An 18,997-nucleotide genomic window follows, 5' to 3' on the forward strand; every position below is an offset into this window, starting at 1 on the left:
AAGTCTGGCTTTGCGTAAAGAATAAGCAGGCCAGGAGTTTTAAGTGCTGCTTCCCCCTTGGGAAACCTCTAGGGCCAGATATTAAGGGCTATTTAAAAAAAAAAAAAAAGTACTGTACCACTCCTAACTCATTCAAGGGTGAAGAGAAGTTTGACATGTCTTTAGCCAAGAGACCACGAGCCCTGTGTTCCTTTACACATTAAGGCACCTACCTACATTTTTAGATGCTGAAAATACCACTGGCAGCTCGTATGCACAATGTTGCCATTGGCTGCACAAAGTTACGAGTCCTCTGGGTACCTCACTCCTTATGGAGGGATACGGGCTCCTTACTGTCCTCTCCACTTCCATGTGACTGGTCTGGACTCTGCAAGGCATGCAGTGACACAGGGTGGCCTTCCTCCCAACTGCCATGCAGTGTACGTGCCATGAACCACACCCGAAAACCCAACCATTAGGAAATTGTCCTCACCAGAAAGATGGCTAATAGCACTGATACCGGCAGGAACCTGCAATTCTGACTTTCAGCCAGTGACTTAGAATGAAGGAAGTTGCATTCATAGCCCCTCACCAAACATTTCTCATCTTTGCCTTCACTAACAAAATCCAGCTTCTGAGCTGAAGGATAGAAAAAACTCCTTTCTTCCTGGTTGCAACCAGCAGGATTTTATTCTCTGACTTAAAATAGAAGATGAAGAACATCTTCAAAGAGGTTTATCAGCTGCAGCCATGAATATTTCAGGTTTCAATTACTGCTTGACTCCCAAGTAGTTTAGAAAATTAACATAATGCAAGCATCATCACTACCACCTGCAATTAAGCTGCCTCCGTGAAACAAAAAAAAAAATTAGCTATTTTTGGAACACTGCATAATGCCTGTTTGGGGAAAAGACAGTTAAAATAGCAGTTTGGGCTGCCTGGAAGGAACTTAGAATGCAGACAGGCTGCAAACAAGAGCTTGGGCTCGCTTACCATGTCCCAGATCCTACAGCGAAGTGGCAGGAGGCAAGGGTGGCTCCAGAAGAACCTTCTACAGCTCACTGGGAAGCCATCCCCTAGCCCTGTCTCTGCCCTGAGATCCCTGGCAACGGAACAACCTCTGACAGAGGAACAATATCTAGCTACATTACACACGTGGTCCTACCAGTTCCCCTACACAGGCATGCTGGCCAAGCTGGGCAACAACCTGAACATGAGTCAGCAGCATGTCTTTACAACAATTAAGGTTAAACACATAGTGGACTATATTAGCAAGAGTGTAGCCAGCAGGTTAAGGGAAGGCATTACTCCCCTCTGTTTGGCACTCATGAAGCTGCCGCTGGAGTACTGTGTCCAGTTTTGGACTTCCCAGACAAGATAGCCATTAACCTACTGCAGTAAGTCCAGCAGAGGCTACCAAGATAGTCAGGTACTGCAGTACATTATGTGTAAGGAGAAGCTGAGAGAACTGGGTTTGTTCAGGCTGAAGAAGAGAAGGTTAAGGGAGACATTACTGCTATCTTCAGCTACCTAATGGGAAGGCATGGAGAAGAAAAAGCCAGGCTCTTCTCAGAGCTGCAGAGCAGAAGTACCAGAGGTAACAGGACAGAGTTGCAGCAGGAGAAATTCTAAACAGACAGGAGAAAAGTTCTTTACCATAAGGATGGTTAAGCACTGGAACAGAGGCTCAGAGAGGTGGGGGAAATCCCCATCCTGACAGATATTCAGAATTCAAGTTGGGTCTGCTTTGAGTGATGATTTGGGCCCGATGACCTCATGAGGTCCCTCCCAATCTAAAGTATCCTGTCATTCTATAGTTAAACTAAAGACAAAGCTAATGTCAGAGTCCAAAGCGCACCCACTCAGCCACAGCCCATGATGTTCATGAGTGCACAGCAGCCTTTAGCCATCTATCCCACAGTTTGCATATCCTATAGTCATATTTCCAAGCAAGTGAATATCAAATGTTGTAAAGCAATAAAGTCCTCCAAGGCTATCCATGTTTAAGAGATGCTATCTTAAAATATAATGAGGTTGGATCAAGATCTTGCACAGGTCAGGAGGAACCAGCAATACAAGCACAAAGGGCAGCTTCAACTCAAGAAGAGAAAGAGCTCAAGCCCTAGCCATGACCCACAGAGAAAGCGGGTTCACTTAGGGCCATGGAGAGGCACTGCTCTGCTAACTGCAGCAAACACCTGCTCATTCAGGAGGGCCACACCAGGCTGTCCCTACAAGCTGTACTCCAAGGTATTTCAGCAAGACACAGTATCCCATCCTTTGACCATAGGCTCTTTCATTTCATACCTCTAAGCAGCCACACACAAGCAAACACGTTCGCCCTCACTGTGGCATTTCTTCACTTCTCAGATGGTGAGGTGAAGCAACACTTCTGAGGATGTGAGGAGGGGTTTCTCTATAGCAGCACAGGATTTCTCAGAGACCATGGTTAGACCTGGGCAGATGGAACTGATACACTCTTCAGAAAATTGTGGTTACAGAGCAGTGAAGCTGGAAAAGTCCTTAGTCATCCTGTATCTCAATGATTCCTCACACGTTCATCAAATCTGTTCCTAGAGACCTCCAGGCGACAGCTGCAGCTAAAGTAGGATGTAGCATCTCCTCTACAATACTCGCCTTATGCCTCTCCTGCTGCAGGCACCCCCTGACTTCCTACCCACGGCCCTCATGACCAGCTTCTACAGTGCAATGCCCTACTGCGGAGGGAAAAAAAAGAAGAGGCAACAAAGCAGAACTCATTTCCAGAGCAAGTCTTCCCTCATCACCTAAGGTTTAATGTATGGGAATACAGTGTTCATCAAGTGTTCAACCTTAGTTTCCCAGCCCTTACTTTAGAAATATGTTATCTGTCTTGTTAAGTCCAATGTTTACAGCCTACATCGAATGTTCTGCCAGGAAGGAACATGTGTACAAACACTGAAGTACTTGGTGTGCTGAATCACGATAGACCACAGCACTCCTTCTCCAGAGGCAGCCTGCAGGAGCCCTGCCTCATTCCCTGAGCTTCTTCGTGCACCACTTAAAAAGGGCTATTCCGTTTTCTGTATCAGAAAAAAAAAAAAAACTACAACTGTTTCATAAAAATACTTTGATGGAAACTGTGAATACTCTTAGAGGTGTGCGTTCAACATAGGATCCTTCTACAGACTGAATTTAAACTATTGTTTCAGTTCTCTATCTCAGTTTTCCACTCATAAGAACAGCATCAGCATTTTGTCTTCTCCCCCTCTCATGTGTAGCTATTTTATCTATGGCTTGTTGAGCTCATGAAATTCATACTTGCTGTACTCTGCAGGGTGGGATTCAAAGCTCATGATAATGCTGACACATTTTTCAAAAGATATCCCTCCTCACTGACAGAGCAGTAACCTGTATGGGCTTCCCATCCCAGTGTAGTTAACCAGTCAAGGCTCTCAGCAGGAGCAAGACTTCCTGCCACACAGAGACAGAAAGAAACCCAGCACAGTTCAGCCACTGCACAGATCTAACACAAATTCATTGAAATTTAAAGAAACACACAAAGCAATAATAAAAGAAGGGGGTCTGCAATCTTTTTTTTGGCGGGGAGGGGCGAAAATCCTGCTTTCTCCACCCAGAGCTGCATATATAATTATCTAATATTATTAATACTACTACTACTACTAGTAGTATTAGGTCATTCTCTGGAAGTCCACCAGTGACTCAGGATACGAGTCCTGTCACACTCCACTTCATCTGCAGAGAAGCAGCAGCAAGTCACCTTGCACAGAGCTCAGCAGTTTGCTAACAGAATATAGGACAGGTCTGGGGTGGGGGGGATTTCCAGGTCACATTTGCACTTTGGTCTCTTGCAGGATTTCAAGCCAGTAGAGACTTCAAAGCGCAGCTCAAACTTCAGAGCATTCCTCAGCTGCCAGGTAGCACCCTGAGAACTCATTAGAGCACAGCTTTCAGAGGAGCTCTGCGGCATCAAATCAAACCTCAGCCCTTACTCTGCATCAGCACACAAGAGGTGCTTTTGTGCAAGCACCAACTTGGCAGAGGAGCAGAGCTTCTCTCCAGCCTCCCTCCTTGTCTGTCAATGCTACATCCTGCCAAAGAGACACCTCGAAACAGCATGTTGTAGGAATTGAGATGAGTTTGTCCATGACTTCCCCAAATACTCCCAAGTGGAGGAAGCTGGAAAAGGCCTCCATTCTCAACACTTGCACACTGAAGAGCCTCCACACTTCTTGTCACAAAGGCATAAGATCCGCTACTAGAGAAATGCTTGCATTCCTCTTCTGGGATGATCATGAGGTCACTGCACTGAGCAACCATTTACCCTCCCAGGGAGGGATCCACAGGTGCGCTGTTGGCAGCCAAGAAAGGTGAAAGCCAACCTGAGGAGCAGGATAAGTTCAGGTAGAGGAGTTTGTACCTGAGTACAGTTTCCAAAGGTCCCATGTCTTTACCTCATACAACCAGTCAACGTAGCTCAAGCTGCAACAAGATGGAACAAGAGACCAATGGGCTTCCCACTAGCTCCTGCCCTCCACTGCCTTCCCTTCAAGTCCTTTGAAACCAGCTCCTGAGGAGAGAATACATCTCTACGGGCACTGAAGGTCAAGATGAGCACAGGCTCTGCAGAGTGGTTCAAGCCCCTTCAAAATGTACCTGCCCTTCCAAGCCACGTGCAGCAGGACGCAGAACGATGCAAAGCGCCATGACTTAACCATACATTTTCAAATGCATTTCCAGTTTGGCAGCTGGGGGGCCAACGCGAGCAGCATGGGCAGGGAACAGGACTGCCCAGGAGGCTGCTGTGTCCAGGTAAACCCTTGAGTCCTCTCCTTTGCATAGAGGCCGTGCACTGCCACACCAGCACTGGCTAAGATCACACAGGGAAACCCAGCAAAAAGACCTGCTGTCTCCCAGGTTCACAGCACACACATAGCCTTTAGTGCAACAGGGTGTACATCGGAAGCGAGAGTACCAAGCTCACAAAGCAAGCCCTGAACAGCAAGTTTTCCTCTAGATGCCTTGCTTCCCCATAGCCTGCAACCCCAGAAGTTACCTGGCACGCAACTTGGCCAGCTACTGCAACAGCCAGCAGCCCATGGCAAGAGGAGAAATAACCCCTCTGGATAAGCATTTACAGTGTTAGGCCATGCGTGTTTCCATAGGGCTCCAATCCCACAGGCCAGTGACTGGAGCCTTACAAGAGGCCTTGCAGGATCCTAGAAGAGGAAAGACAGGTTTGGGGAGCCACAGAACTCAGCCCCTAAAGGAAGGGGTATCCTCACAGCAACAACTCCCACAGGCAAAGCCTCATCCAGGCACAGCGCAGAGCCCAGGAGTGGGACTTTGAGCTCCAGGGCTACAAACAGGAATGCAGCTCCTACATGAGACGTCACATCTCTCCCCTACATGGGAGCTCCCAGCTTTGGGTTTAGTTTTCAGTCTGTTTCATTTGGGGAAGAGAAGTGGTTTTGGGCTGTTCACAGATCTGATACGGGCACATCAGGGTTGGGTTCAAGTCCTCTTGGCCTCACACCACAAGTACCACCAACCAGATCTCTGCTTAGCCCCCAGACCAAGACTGCGAGGCTCCAAGAAAGGACAGGAGCAGCATCTACCAAGGCAGAAACCATTAGAGACCTCTAGGAAACAGCTCAACCACCCAGAGAATCAGGTCCCAGGCTGCAGAGTCAAAAATCAAGCTTAGCAGCAAGTGCCCAGACACCTCAGCAATGAGCACTTCTCCATCCCATACATCAGACAACACTTGATCAGCTGCTTTGGACAGAGGCTACAACACCACTGTTCCCTCCCCGTGTCCATCATCCCACTCCCAAACTCACTCAGGCTAGTTATTTTAAGGAGAGACTTCCCTCGCTGCCCTCTTTTCCACATCCTTAGCAAGGACCACCCTCCCTTGCTCCCCTGGCCCTTCTGCTCCCACTCGGGGACTCACCAGCAGTTGGGCAGGTTGAGCGTTATGCTGGCCTGGATTTCTGCTCCGAAGCGCAGGTATCCCAGGACACCCAGGCTAATGTACAAGACAGTGACGATCGTCATCCCCACATAGAGGATCAGCGGGAACTGCCGGGGATTCTTCATTTTGTTTTCCAGAGGCAGCACCTTGGGGAGGAAGAGAATGGAATAGCACATTTCCCTCCATTTCTAAAAGGCTGTGACGTCCCTGATGTGAGCACAGAGCCCAGGACGTGGCGGCCAGCAAAGCCAGCTGCTGCCATTCTGCAGGGCCACCAGCTAGGAGGGAAACCCCAGATCTAGGCACAGCTGTCCCAATGCAGCCCTGCACGCCGAGACCCAGCGAATAGGATGGTCACACAAGTTGTCCAGAGACCATATGGCCATACAGAGTGGAGAAAGTTGCTACACTGGGGATCAGACTTCTAGCAGTTGAGTTCGAGACCCCCAGGCTTCACATGGCAAGTCCCCAGCAGGATTAATTCATGCCTTTGCCTTAAAGAAGGGACACTCTCTCTCTCCACAGCACAGGACTGTGCTTACCAGGGAGTTTGCCATCACGGGGCGATGCAGCCTGTCCCGCACCTTGGCTACCTTACACTTTGCGCCCCAAAGTGGCACAGCAATGGCCTCTGGAACAAGCCTGGCATGATGCGCTATCTATTTTCCCCAGCAGATGCTGCAAACTGAGACACTTTCTCCTCTCCCATCAAGTTTGTCTGGAGAGATTTCAGTTAGGCAGGACAATAAAAAAGGGAGGGACAGAGACAAGTCCCTCACCTCTGTACTACTAGCACTTGCTTTCAAATACAGGACTTCAGCAAATGTTTTTAAAAGGTGTTCTTGGGTGCCAGGGATTTCAAGGACAGACAAAGTGGAGGAGCTGATGAGGAGGCAGGAGCAGAAAAACCTATTTGCTTCCCCACCTCCAAGCTGTGCTAGGAAGAGTGTGTTTGTGCCTTACTGCTTGCAAGAGCCCTCAGTGCTGGCCAGAGCATTCTGTAAATGCTCTTCTGTATAATGGATGCAGCATTCTCCATCCCTGTGGTTACTCAGTCAGTTTATATTAAGATATGAAAACATTTTTTCCTTCTTTGATGGGAGCTCCCGGAAATAACCCACAACATCTTAGTGAGCCATTAAGCACTCCACCCACTCAGCTTTTTCAGATGCAGCCAGTCTACTTACAACATCTTGTACGAGAGGCACATGCAAATTTAGCACCATTTGGCAGACCAGAGCCAAGCAGCTGCTAAAGGGAGATCACTTTGTCTCACCAGCCAGGTGGGAATGAATAGATCATGTTTTTTTGTCATGCTTTTCAGCCTCCCACTAGGCAGCTTCAGGATTCAGCATGGTAACAAGAATCAGGATTCCTCCTTCATAGGCCAGTGAGCAGAGCCAAAGGCAGCTTCCAGTAAAGTTCCTGGGAGAGCCCAATCTGGTGCCAGATACAGACATCTTCAAAGAAGCAAATAAACTCCTGAGGTCTGGAGCTTGTGCTTCTCCAGCCTCAGATGGAAGCAAAGTTTGACCCAGGAGACAGCCTGGAGGCTGAATGAACAGCACCATCCAGTATTTGGGCTACCGTCAGAGAAGTTCCTTTGCAAATACAGCTGCAACGCAGAACAGGTGCTGTGCAAGCACAAGCACAGGCTCAGCCTCCTGCGCAGTCAGTCCTGCTGCTGCAAGCTAACACTCACCACTCCAATGCCTTCAAAAGCAAAGATCGCAGTGCCGAAAAACAGTGGGTAGGTCTTCCAGGCTGCTGCTAGAGGCAGGTCACTGGGATCAGGAATGTCCTGGAAAAAAGCCCACACAGTTCAGACACAAGGAGGAAGGGGAGGACCTGACCCATTGCCACAGCTCCCTGTCACAGCCACTTGCTGGCCCAGAAAGCCGTGCAAAAGGAGAGAGTGAACCATCGTGCTCCCACTACACGCGCTATGCCACACTGCTGCTGCAACCCCACAGTCTCCAAACACCTCAGCCTGGGATTGATTGCCAAGCTTCCTCCCCCTACGAAGGGTAACTTGACTGCTAAAGCACAAGACATCAAAGAAATGACAGAGGGGAGTCAATCCGGCTTGGCCCACGCACATACCCTTATGATGTACTGGTAGATGACGACAAGGCTGCCGAGCATGGCCAGATTGGCCAGCATGGAGAAGACGGACAGGACCTTGAGATTCTGGATGAACGTGAGCAGAACCACAAAGGGCAGCAGAGAGACCATGTAGAGCCGGGAGTCCATCGTGGGGGTCATGGCCACAGTTTTGTTTGAGCTGCAGTCATTGGTAGTACTGTTTGCTGCAGATATGACCTGAGGAAGCACAGGAATACTTGATGAACCCTGCAGCATGGGTCAGAAACTAAGGATCTTGTCAGCCCATCCTAGGTAGGTCAGACTACTACTTCATCAGCTCATTTATGTAGCAAGTTGTTTGATATCAAAGCAATACAGGTTTTAAAGTCATTGAGGCACATAGTTTCTAAGCAAATCCACATTACCACACAAAGAGCATGCATGGGAGCAGCTACTGCCTCTCAGTTGAGAAAACTCCCAAAGCCCAGGTTCCCCGAGCACGCAAACCCAGCAACTGAGCGCATCGCTCAGTGCTCCCACTGGCTACCGTCACATACCCACTGCAAGGCAGAAGGTAGTTTGCATAGCCCACATGGCAAGTTGACAGGAGAGGAAAGAGGCATGAAGTGCTATTTTCTTAAAGATCCCTTTCCTCTTGCTGTATCACGTTGCACTCAAAACCATGCACCCCGTCAGCTGTCCAATGTCTTCTTTCCAGGCAGAGGAGCCAAGCCATTACATCATAGGCCTTGAGAGTGGAAGCCACGCGAGGAGATCTGGTATGTACTGCTGACCCCTGATCCTGCACTTCCCAGAGGAAATCATACTTTGGGCTCTTTCGTCCCAAAGGCACTCCAGGTCATGTCTTCATCTTTAGAGGCAAATCCTCCCCAACAGTTGGAGTGTCCCTTCCAAGGGCACAGACATGTTCCAGATCACTAATACAACCAGCCACAAAAGAATTAATTCAGGTACCACATGTTGTCTGGTCACTGCAGCAAAGGGCTGTGTACAAATGAATTCAACTTGCTCCTGAGCAAGTCCCGCATCAGAGGAAAGCTTATGTGCACATCAGCATTATCTGTGGGAGGGCAGCACAGAGATATGGTACCCTGCAGAGCAGTGTTTTCCCCAAGCCCCTGTCCTGCTTTACCTTACTGTAGCTTGCTCAGAAGCAGTTTTCCAAAGCAAAGCTCTGCCCAGTGCAGCAGCACCTTGCCCAAGGTGCAACCTGCACCACCGTTTCCCACCTAAGACACTGTTCAGCACCACAAAAAAGACCAACCTACACTCCCCTCTCCCCACTCAAAAATCCAAAACCAAAGCCAAGGGGGTTCCTGTTTGTGGCCTGAAATGGGCTGGATTTTCAATGGTTTTGCAAATTTGATTCGCAGTCCGAGCCAGCATTCAATGTCCAAGACTACCCAGCAACAAGAGAAGTCTCAGTAGAAAGAAGCCCATCTTGAAAGAGCAGCAACAGGCTGCTAGCAGGGGTCAGTGCGCCAGCAGAAGCCCGGCCTCGTGTGCGTGCGTGCACCCGACTGGCCATTGCCTCAGGCTCACTCCTGCTCTCAGAATGGTACGGAGGAGGCTGCTGCAAAGATAAAACAGTCCCTGAAACACACATCATCTGCCCTGAGGAAACAGAGGACTCCTTCAAGTGATAGGAGACCACACAAGGGCTGCAAGTCCCCAGGATTCAACCTGCCTTACACAGAAGATGCTCTCGCTCCTCTTTCCTAAAGCTCTGATGGCCTCAAAGCCTTTGTCTGGTTTTACATATACCCCAAACTATTGTTTCCCCAATGCCAGCAGAGAGAAAGATCCTGCAAGAATGCGATTAAGACCCAAATGAGGATATTTTCAGCCGTCTCTCTCCCACCAGCACTCAGCACATCAAAATGTTAGCTGGCACGCACCTCCTTGGATGTCTCGGGGCCACGGAGAGCCCTGTGGGAGGATCTCAGCAGATCCCAGGGCCCATAAACGACCTGCCTCCTGGCCATGAGTCAAGATGCAGCCCAGCACCAAAGCAACGCCCACAAACGATGCTTTTGCGCAGCTGGGTAAACAGGCAGGGTTTTCCTCCCAAGCCAACTGACTTCACAGCAAGCGCGTGGGCTGCCTCACAGCCCCTTTCCCCCAGGACACCACCTCGCTTAGAGTGGGGGCGTTTCGCATCAGATCTTCAGTGTTCACATGTTTACTCCCACAAGCAATCTCACAACACAAGATGAAAGGAACCTCCTCAGCTGTTGCTTGCGGAGCAGAGGCAGAGCTTCCCTTTCATCCTCTGCCCACTGACTTCCAGAACAGCCCCTCTTTGGCACTGCAGTATTTGAAGAGAAGCTGGATAGAGAAACCCCCAAGCTCTTGCAGGGGTCTCCAAGAAACCACCTCTGAAGCTTTGCAGTTACCTATTTCTAAGTGAGCCTCCATATTACACAGCCTGTGTGGGAGCCCTCCTGCAAGTTCACTGCCCTGAACGGCTTCACGGAAGATTGGAAGAGCCCTCGGCGAGCCAAAAAAGCACCACTTCAGAGGACAGAGCGCTCCATCCATCCTTTCTGCTCTCTTGACATGCACAGCACCAGTCCAAAGTTAAACAGTCTAAACTTTCCTTTCCAGGAAGTTTTCTCTAAAATGTAGGCAGTAAACAAATCCTGCTCCCTCCTCACAAAAGCTCAGCCTTGGAGCTAGCTTTCTGTTCCAGGGAAATACAGCAGCCGGGTAATCACAGTATGCAGGAAAGGAGTTCAAGAGAGGGCTCCTCCAATCACAGCGATTCAGTAAAAGTCCCAGAGCTCTAGCAGTGAACAAATAGGAAAGATCTGGCTGATGAAGGCTATTGCCATGGTGGGTGCAACTGGACTGCCACTGCGTTACATGGAGCAGAAGTTTGCAGGGCGAGAAGGGAGGAGGGGAACAACGCTGAACAGGGTCTATGAGGCCTTGAGTTGTGCAGAGGATGAAAACAGGGACTTCTTATTCTCAGTTTTTTATAGCTCAAGAGTTAGGCAGCATACAGTTAAGGTGTATCTGTTTATTTCCTACCAACGCCTGGCAGAAGGAAACTCTTTCCATACAACATGCAATTAAGCTATAGAACCACTGCCACAGCATGAAGCAAGAAATGGGAATGTAAATGGGTCCAAAAAAGGGAGGGGATAAGTTCACGCCAGGTCCCAGGAGCCATTACTGTCTATACATGGTATCAATAAACCAATTGACCAAACCGGGCAGGTTATCAAAGAGCAGTCACTCTGCGTTGAGCTCATTCCTACATGCCTTCTCCACACTTGGCCTCTGTTTCACCTGGAGGATGCGGTCTAATGCTTCTTTATACAGAAGCAGCTTGCAGGGATTCTCTTCAACCAACCTGTCCTCTCTGGCCAACTTAACAGAAAAACTGATCCTCCAAAGTAATTGGGCTTCACGAGAGGTTATAGCTTCACGAGAAGCATCAGTTATGGAAAGCATCTTCTCCAAAGAACAAGGCTGCAGCAGCATTAAGCTTCTTCACACACACCCCTCCCTCAAACAAATCAGAGGATTTCTTCCCTCCTGTCTCTCTCTTGTTTACGGAAAGAAGGGTTAAGTCTAACCTGTTTCAGATTGTCAGCTAGAAAGACGAAGTACACACAGCAAAAACCCAACTGAGTGAGGATCAGGAAGAGTCCCACTACACGCCTAGGAAAGAAAAAAGATTGTTTATTAGAGAGGTCACTAGATAAGATTGGACTTTGCCTGCCCTGCACCCTTGGAGCCTGGAAATTAGGCTCGAACACCGTAGCAATGTTCCTTTCCTACAAGGCTGACATATGCAAACCAGAGCATCCCCGGTCACTTTTCTTTAGCGATCAGAAAGGGCACTGCATCTCCACCTAACCTCATGGACCTCAGGCTCTCCAATGCCCTCTCCTAACCCCTAGATAGCACCAGGACCAGCCTCAGCAGGAAAGTCACCAGGCTGAGAGGCCCTGCCAACTGCCCCCCTTGGGTTTATAACCTCTAGTCTGCAGCTGAATCATGATCACAGCTAGAGATGACACTCTGCACACACACAAACAGGTGGATGTTTCCAGCATCTGATATGCCTACATCCACAGGGCTGGAAGCATCCCTGGAGCAGTTGTTGGACCTCAGTGCTCACTGATTAACGAGAAGATAGAGCAGGACTGTAGCACACATTCTTTACCCCTTCCTCCTTATGCTGCAGAGGTTTATTTCTCCCACCCCTTCAGTATAACTCTAAAGACAAGACACATCCCCTAAGTCACATCTAGTTGGGGAAGTTATGTAGGAGCCTGATCTTCTCAGGACAGGACTGTGTCAAAGGTCCCAGTGTAACACTCCCTGGGAAACATCTACCACTCAGGGCATACGAGCAAAATAATATCTTATTGTCTTCTGCCAGTGCAGCTCAGAGACCAGCCAGCTCTTCCATTTCAGCTGCAGCTAACTCTAGGTTTAAACAAAAGCCCCTTCTCCAGAAGGGGAGGTGAAGGGGTACCTTCCCCAGACAGCGTGTGTCCGAAGCCAAGCGCTGGGAGTTGACTCCAGCCCGTACATCACAGCACCCCCGTAGTCCACAAACTGCTTCTGGAATCTGTACAGAGGAGAGGGAAAGAAAGGATGTCACATTGGCCCAATCTGTTGGTCTCCAAGGCAAACAACATTAATTGGAAAGACGTTTTTGTAAAAAACAAACAAACAAAAAAAAACAAAAAAAACCAAAATCAGAAGCAGTTCCTGAAGGATATTTCACCAGAGGCAGCTCCTGTAACATTTCCCCATTTATCCCAGACAGGCATTACAAGAGCATGCAGTCCCGAGACCGCTGTGAAACAAGGCCAAGAACTGCTACAGATGCAGCAGAGGAGGGTTTCCACCAGAGCTGGGCGATGCAACCCTGCTTCAGTGGGGGCAAGGATTCAATACTGCCATTCTGCATCCCAGGGCACATGCAAAGGCAGGCGGCAGCTCAGCACTGCGAGCCTGTCACGGCACAGGGCTGGGCTCCCTGGGCGACGGCATGCTCCAGGCACTGCACAGGGATTAGGGAGCAGTGCTGAAAACTAGAGTTGCTCCTTACCTGTAGCAGAAGTGATGAGCACACTTCACAAGGATGCTCATACAGTGCACAGCAATGACTCCCATCACAAGCAGACTCAGAGGACCTAACTGCATAGAAAGAGAGAGGGAAGGCTGCACTCTGACGGCCAAAGCCAGAGCTGCAGGATAGGTTTTACTCACAGATGAGACCAAACAGCTTAGTACCTGAGTCCAGGAGAGTCTGGTGAAATGCCACTGCAGTCCCAATAGGAGCTCCAGTGCTCCTCCCTAGGAACCAGCCCATCCCAGTAACGAATAATCTCTACAGAAAAGTCATGAACTTGGCAGGAATGATGCAAAGCAAGCAGGTTGGGGCAGCTTGGCTGTAGCAAAGCACTTCAAGGATTGCTTTTTAAACTTTCCATCTTGCACTTTGTTATTATACAGGTGCCAGGGAGGAGGTCACAGTCTGGTCAGAGAAAGCGAATTTTCTTTTCTTTTTTTTCTTTTTCCTCTCTTTTTTTGGAGTGGGAATGCTACACTCCCAAGCAAAGAAATCCAGGGAAGAGCAGTGAGCCGCCCCTCTCTCACACAGACAGCCATCGCTGGGGCATGCTGCAGTCACCGAGTTGCTGAGCACCACGACAAAAGCAGGAGAGGGAAGTGACAGTGTCCCAGGGCTGCTCTGTTTGCCAAGTGCAGTCTCAGCTCTCAGACAGCAAGGCTGCATCACACCCACAAACCTTGACCAAATTCAGACCTGCAAGGCTGGCTCAGACCAGGTGAAACCACACAGAGGGCAGCACACTGTGTTCTCACTTTGCAGGGCTTCACTGATTATCTGCAGGGCTCATTACACGCGTGCTCAGCTCCCAGGAGCTGCAGAGGCCACATAGTGTGCTCAGCACAGACAGGCTGGGGACATACCAAGGTAGACCCCACCACCCACGGGATCAGGGAGCAGAGATGCCATCTGAGTGCAGTTTGCAGCACTCTGCCGTGAGTGAGAAAGGGGCTCACACCACCGGAACAGCAAGGCAACACCGAGCTCAGTGCAGAAGCAAGAGCCCAGCGCCCCACTCGACCCCAAGCAGAGGAAACCATAGCCCAGCCTCACAAGCTGAACTTATCTACATCAGCTAACTTGATACAGGAGCAACCAACATAGCCATAGCAGGAAATGAGACAAATAAGAGTCCAAGGTGCAGAAGATTATAAGCCAACGAGCACCCGGAGGCATCTCAGCGGGGGGACGAGCCATAACACCAGCAGCGCGAGCTGGCCCAGCACAAACTGGATTCCTTACCAAGATGCCGGCGTTCTTCACGGCTAGAGGCAGCCCCAGCAGGCCCGTGCCAATATTTCCCTTCAAGAGGTGGATCAAGGTCTGGTACCATCTGAGGAAGGGAAGACACGGCGATCACCACGAGCATTGGCAGAAGCCCACACCCAGACTGTACGGTGCCTGTTCCCACTCACCGTCTATACACTGCTGTAGCAAACATCCGGAGGCCAAGACCACCTTCACTGAATCTAGCTGGGCTCTGCATGGGAGCCAGGGAGGGCTGGAGGCAAAGACTAAGCAAACAGCTTTTGGCTTGCTATTTGCTGAACCTGCTCCCAGGCAAAACCCAAAGGGAGCTCAGCTCAGCACTGTGCGGCTGCGTGATCAGAAACTCCCTGGGTCGAACGGGCCAAATCATCAAGCCTCCTTGAAGCAGAGACATCAGCATCCTCTGGCAATGCTCAGAGATGCTGGCCCTACCTAGCAGGGTAAAAGAGGCCTCAAATTTTATCAGCAGTACAGTTTTGATGTCAGATAAGCCTGGTCTGGCCTTCTGTTTGAATCAGAAGTGAGGAAGCCCCCAGGCCGTGACTGTAATAAGCCCAGGCATCTTCTGAAGCTGGGCACGCTACCTGCTTTCCACAGCTCCACATCAAACCTTACTAAAGCAGAGGGATTTTGGGGAAAGCATCTAAAACGCTTCCCGCTGCCTACACGCTAGGCTTCATTGGGAAGCAGCACCAAGCCAGGGCAGCTGCACTACAGAGCACATCTCTGTCCCCATGACACAGCTTGTAGGCTGCGTGCTTGTCCCTTCAAAGGCAGGGCCACAGCTCTGCTCCCATGGAGGGAATTCCCATACGAACACGGCTCCATCACCCTCCAGCACATGTCACGGCAGCATGGTGCTGTCACCACCTACTCTTGCCCCTGCCTGCCTCCCCCATGAGCCACGCAAGCCACCTGTCCAGCAGAGAGGGAAGAGGCACTCACGTTGTCCCGTTGGTCTCCCCAAAGCGCTGGTAGGACCCGGGGTGGGCAAAACCGTTTATGCCCCCAGTCGGGCTCCCTTCTGGCGTGATGTCCGTGGAGCTGTAGTCATTGTAGTCCTCGCTGCGGAGTCGCCGGGTGGACATGGTACCTGGGGAGGGAGCTGCATCAGGGCTGACAGTGACGCCTAGCTCTGTGCCACCCAGCTCAGCCTCCTTGGGAGCAGCCATCCCTCAGGAGAGCCCAGCTCACACTGCCGGAGCAAGCTCTCCTTGAGGGCTTTTATACAGCATGCATTCCCTGCCCGCCCAAGCAATCACAGAGCAAGCATCTCCTGAGGTCAAAGGCTCACGGCACATTCCCTCTGGCTCTTCCCACAGGCTCGTGACCCCATTTCTGGTGCACCCACATGGGACAGGCTTGGAAACCAGCAGGAACAGCCACCTAGGCACGACCTACCTGCCCACTTTGACCAGGCAACGGAGGCATGCACCCCACCTGGCAGCACGGGTTGCTGAAGGCAGTGGGCAGGAACGGGACCGTGCCTCAGCAGGTCCCCTACCCCACACTCCAAACTGGGGCTGCCAAGAGGATGGCCATGAAAGAGAAGCCGCTTTGAACCGCCACAGAGACTTTGCCAGGGCAGAGAAAGTTTCCTAACTTTTTTTAAATTAGACAGAACAAAAGTTTTTGATGCCCGTGGGCTGGAGCATATAGTCCATGTGCTGACAAGAAGCCACCAAAGGATGTAGAGACACGGAAGTGCCCAGGGGCCTCTGGGGCTCAAGCAATCCAGTGCTCTTATTCCAGAGCCATGCCCAGAGTAATCCTACAAACCAGGAGCACCAATGTGAGCATCCACGAAAGACAAAAGTCTCCTGCCTCTTGGCTTAGGCTAAAAAGCAGTCAGCTGTTTTAATGCCCAGATTAACCCCGAGGAGTTCCCACTGCTTTTGCACAGCCTGCCGGCTCCCACTATGCACACGCCCCTCCCAAAGAAAGCATTTGCTTCATCTTAAAACAGCACATCAGCAAAGCAGGCAAACGGAAGGGTGGCTGGGGAAAAACTAAAGGGAGAGAACAGGGTTTGGAGTGCCGAGTCACGCTGTCAAAGGAGCCGGTGGCCGTGCTGACGCGGACATCACGGCAGCTTTGCTGCCAGGCGAGAGCCCCTCGCAGCCCCGCAGACGGTACCAGCCTCAGATCTGCTCCCCCGTTTGCGCAGGCACCCGCAAGGAAGCAGTTTAGTTACTAATTAATCATTCTGGGTTTTACTACCCCTTTGAGAGCCTGACCGCTCCACCCCCACCAGCAGCATCAACCCCCGGGAAGCGCTGGCTCCTCCTGCGATGCTCAGCAAACGCCGGGCTGCCAGCGAGCAGCGCCAAAGGCAAGGGGCAAAATAAGGAAGGAGCAACTGCCCGAAAGGGAGAAGGGGAGGACGAAGGTTGCAGACACAAAAGCAAACTGAAGATCTGGAAACTTGACCTCACCTCCCAGCCCTGCCCTAGGCGCTGCCGGTGACTCAAAGGCTCGTCCTAAATCCCCAGCCCACGGACGTTACGCATCGGGCGCAGCAGACGGGCAGGACAGCAGGGAGGGGATGCGCCGGGCAGAGCGGAGATCCAGGCGCCGAGGAAGCGCCCACGGACACGCAAGTCTCTCCCAGCGTCCCCTGGCTACGCGCCTGGAAAGTCCCAGTTTCTTTCCCCGCGCTCTGCCGGACGACTGCAGCCCAGCCGCCCTGCCACGGGTGCCTGCCCGGCCGTGCCGACCCCTTCGCGTCCCCGCACCGAGACAGCCGGCAAGCGTGCCACGCACGTCGGGACAAGCGGCGGACGCGCCACAGCTCTCTGGCCAGGCTTCGGACGGCACTTCAGGGAGAGCGCGGGCGAGAGTCGCGTGCAGCCTTCGCCACGTCCTCTCGGCACGGAGAGCTAGCAGAAAACTGTTCTAGTCAAAAAGCAGAAGTATCAACCATCGCTTTAGCTCGCTAAAGTCCTGGCTGCCCCCCACCCCCAAAGCCACAACTCGCAGCCGCGTCCGGCACGGCAAAGCTCACCAGGGGCCTCCTGGTGCCTCCGGCCCGGCTCCCGCCAGCGCTGCGGCGGCGAGGGCGCGCGCTGCCTCCCTGCCCCGGCGAGCTCAGCCCCGCTGCGCCTGCTCCAGACTTCCCTCGTGACCTTCCTCCTTCCCTCGGCCGCAGGAGGTGTCCCTGGGCGCCCACCGCCGGCTCGCTGCCCCAGCTTCAAAGGGACGCGCCAAGAGGAAGGCGTCGGGAACCAGGGGGACCGGAGAGACCAGGAGACGCAGCTAACGAGCAGCATCTGCTGGCTGCCCCGGGCAGGGACAACCCTCCGCCAAAGAGCCTTGGGACTTGGCACCTGCCTCCAGGCTCCTCTGGGATGTCACCACGCAGGCTGCCACCTCCCTGGCCCCCGCCCCATCTTTTCCTTCCCCCACCGCTGCCGACGGAGACCTGGCCCCCGGCCAGGCAGCAGCGAGGGCAGCGAAACGCCGCTACCGCCACGGGGCTCATTTCCTGCCAGGCAGCTCCGCGCTCCCCGCCAGTCACGCCAGCGCTGGTGCAACGCGCAGCCGACAGGACGCGGGGGCAGCAACCCCGAGAGGGACCGGCGCTAGCCGCCGCGGAGCCGCAGCCCTCTGGGCCGGCTCGTCCGTCCGCCCCCAGCACCCTCCTTGCCTCGGATCCAACCCCTGCTTGAGCAGCAGCTTCCCAGACCGGTCCGACGACGACGGCCGTGCACCCAACACCACACTGATTTATCTCAGAGCAACGGGAGTCTACATCTGCCCGACTCCAAACAGCGGCAACGGCGTGGCCCTGCCCAGGGGGACCTGCACGTTTGCTAGCGTGGGGTAAGTTCGGTGCAGGGCCCTCCTGACCTGCTCCGTGCCCCAGCCCTGGCCACCCGCAGGCAGAGCGGGACCCGCTCCTCCCACACCACCGCTCCGACAACCCGGACGCTACATGCAACGAAGCAAATAGCCGCAGCAGTTGCCCAGGTCCAGCCTGGCTACCAGAGCTAAGCGGGGAGCAACAGAGTTTGCTCAGTCCAGACCTGACGCCTGCTCCAGATGCCGGCCAGCCAGGAAGCCGTGCTGCTCCGCAGCGGTTAGAAACGGGCCGTAGCAACACCCAGCAATGCCGCTTTATTTCCTGCGGCAACGGCTAACCCCCGAAGGAGAAAGCCAGACAGGGATTGCGCTACGCAGCAACAGCCGACGGAGAGGCAGCGAGCGGGACGGGCGGCCAGCAGGGATGCTCGAGCGCATGTCAGCACGTGACTCACTCCAGCATAACCTGGGGGCTCGCAGCCTGGCCGCGCGGTCACGCTCTGAACCAGCTCGGCTGCGCTCGAGGAGATCCAGCCACGCAGGGACCTGGAAGAGCCACGGCTTTAGTTTACACAAGGCGGCTTCAGAAGCTATTCACCACGAGCGACGGGCTGGGCCAGCCGGCGGACGGGGCGGCACCCGGAGGCCTCGCAGGCACCAAGCGCTAGCAGCAGGCAGGCACACAGGAAGGGTTTTTGAGGTGACAATTTGGGGCAGACTTGGAGACCCCCTACCCAAATAACTTCACCTAATCCCTCTGGGGCAGG

At 52.4% G+C, this 18,997-nt stretch overlaps 1 protein-coding gene across 5 annotated transcripts in view; it reads right to left on the reverse strand.

Annotated features, from left to right (window-relative positions):
* Positions 1 to 18,997, reverse strand: part of LOC104151060 (proton-coupled amino acid transporter 1) — a 32,643-nt gene that overhangs the window by 11,064 nt on the left and 2,582 nt on the right. For 2 of the 5 annotated variants that reach the window (XM_068959658.1, XM_068959661.1), the window contains 8 exons: positions 15,375 to 15,522; positions 14,403 to 14,493; positions 13,137 to 13,225; positions 12,555 to 12,650; positions 11,647 to 11,731; positions 8,060 to 8,278; positions 7,659 to 7,757; positions 5,936 to 6,102 (listed from right to left, as the gene is read on the reverse strand). In XM_068959658.1, the coding sequence (XP_068815759.1) occupies positions 5,936 to 6,102; positions 7,659 to 7,757; positions 8,060 to 8,278; positions 11,647 to 11,731; positions 12,555 to 12,650; positions 13,137 to 13,225; positions 14,403 to 14,493; positions 15,375 to 15,517 (989 nt within the window). In that variant the 5' untranslated portion in view covers positions 15,518 to 15,522. Of the gene's footprint in view, positions 1 to 5,935; positions 6,103 to 7,658; positions 7,758 to 8,059; positions 8,279 to 11,646; positions 11,732 to 12,554; positions 12,651 to 13,136; positions 13,226 to 14,402; positions 14,494 to 15,374; positions 15,523 to 16,864; positions 16,996 to 17,433; positions 17,803 to 18,454; positions 18,574 to 18,997 lie in introns of those variants that run through there. The other 3 variants (XM_068959660.1, XM_068959657.1, XM_068959659.1) reach the window with 3 other exon arrangements.

This window comes from Struthio camelus, chromosome 13, assembly GCF_040807025.1.
Source record: "Struthio camelus isolate bStrCam1 chromosome 13, bStrCam1.hap1, whole genome shotgun sequence".
Taxonomy (NCBI): domain Eukaryota; kingdom Metazoa; phylum Chordata; class Aves; order Struthioniformes; family Struthionidae; genus Struthio; species Struthio camelus.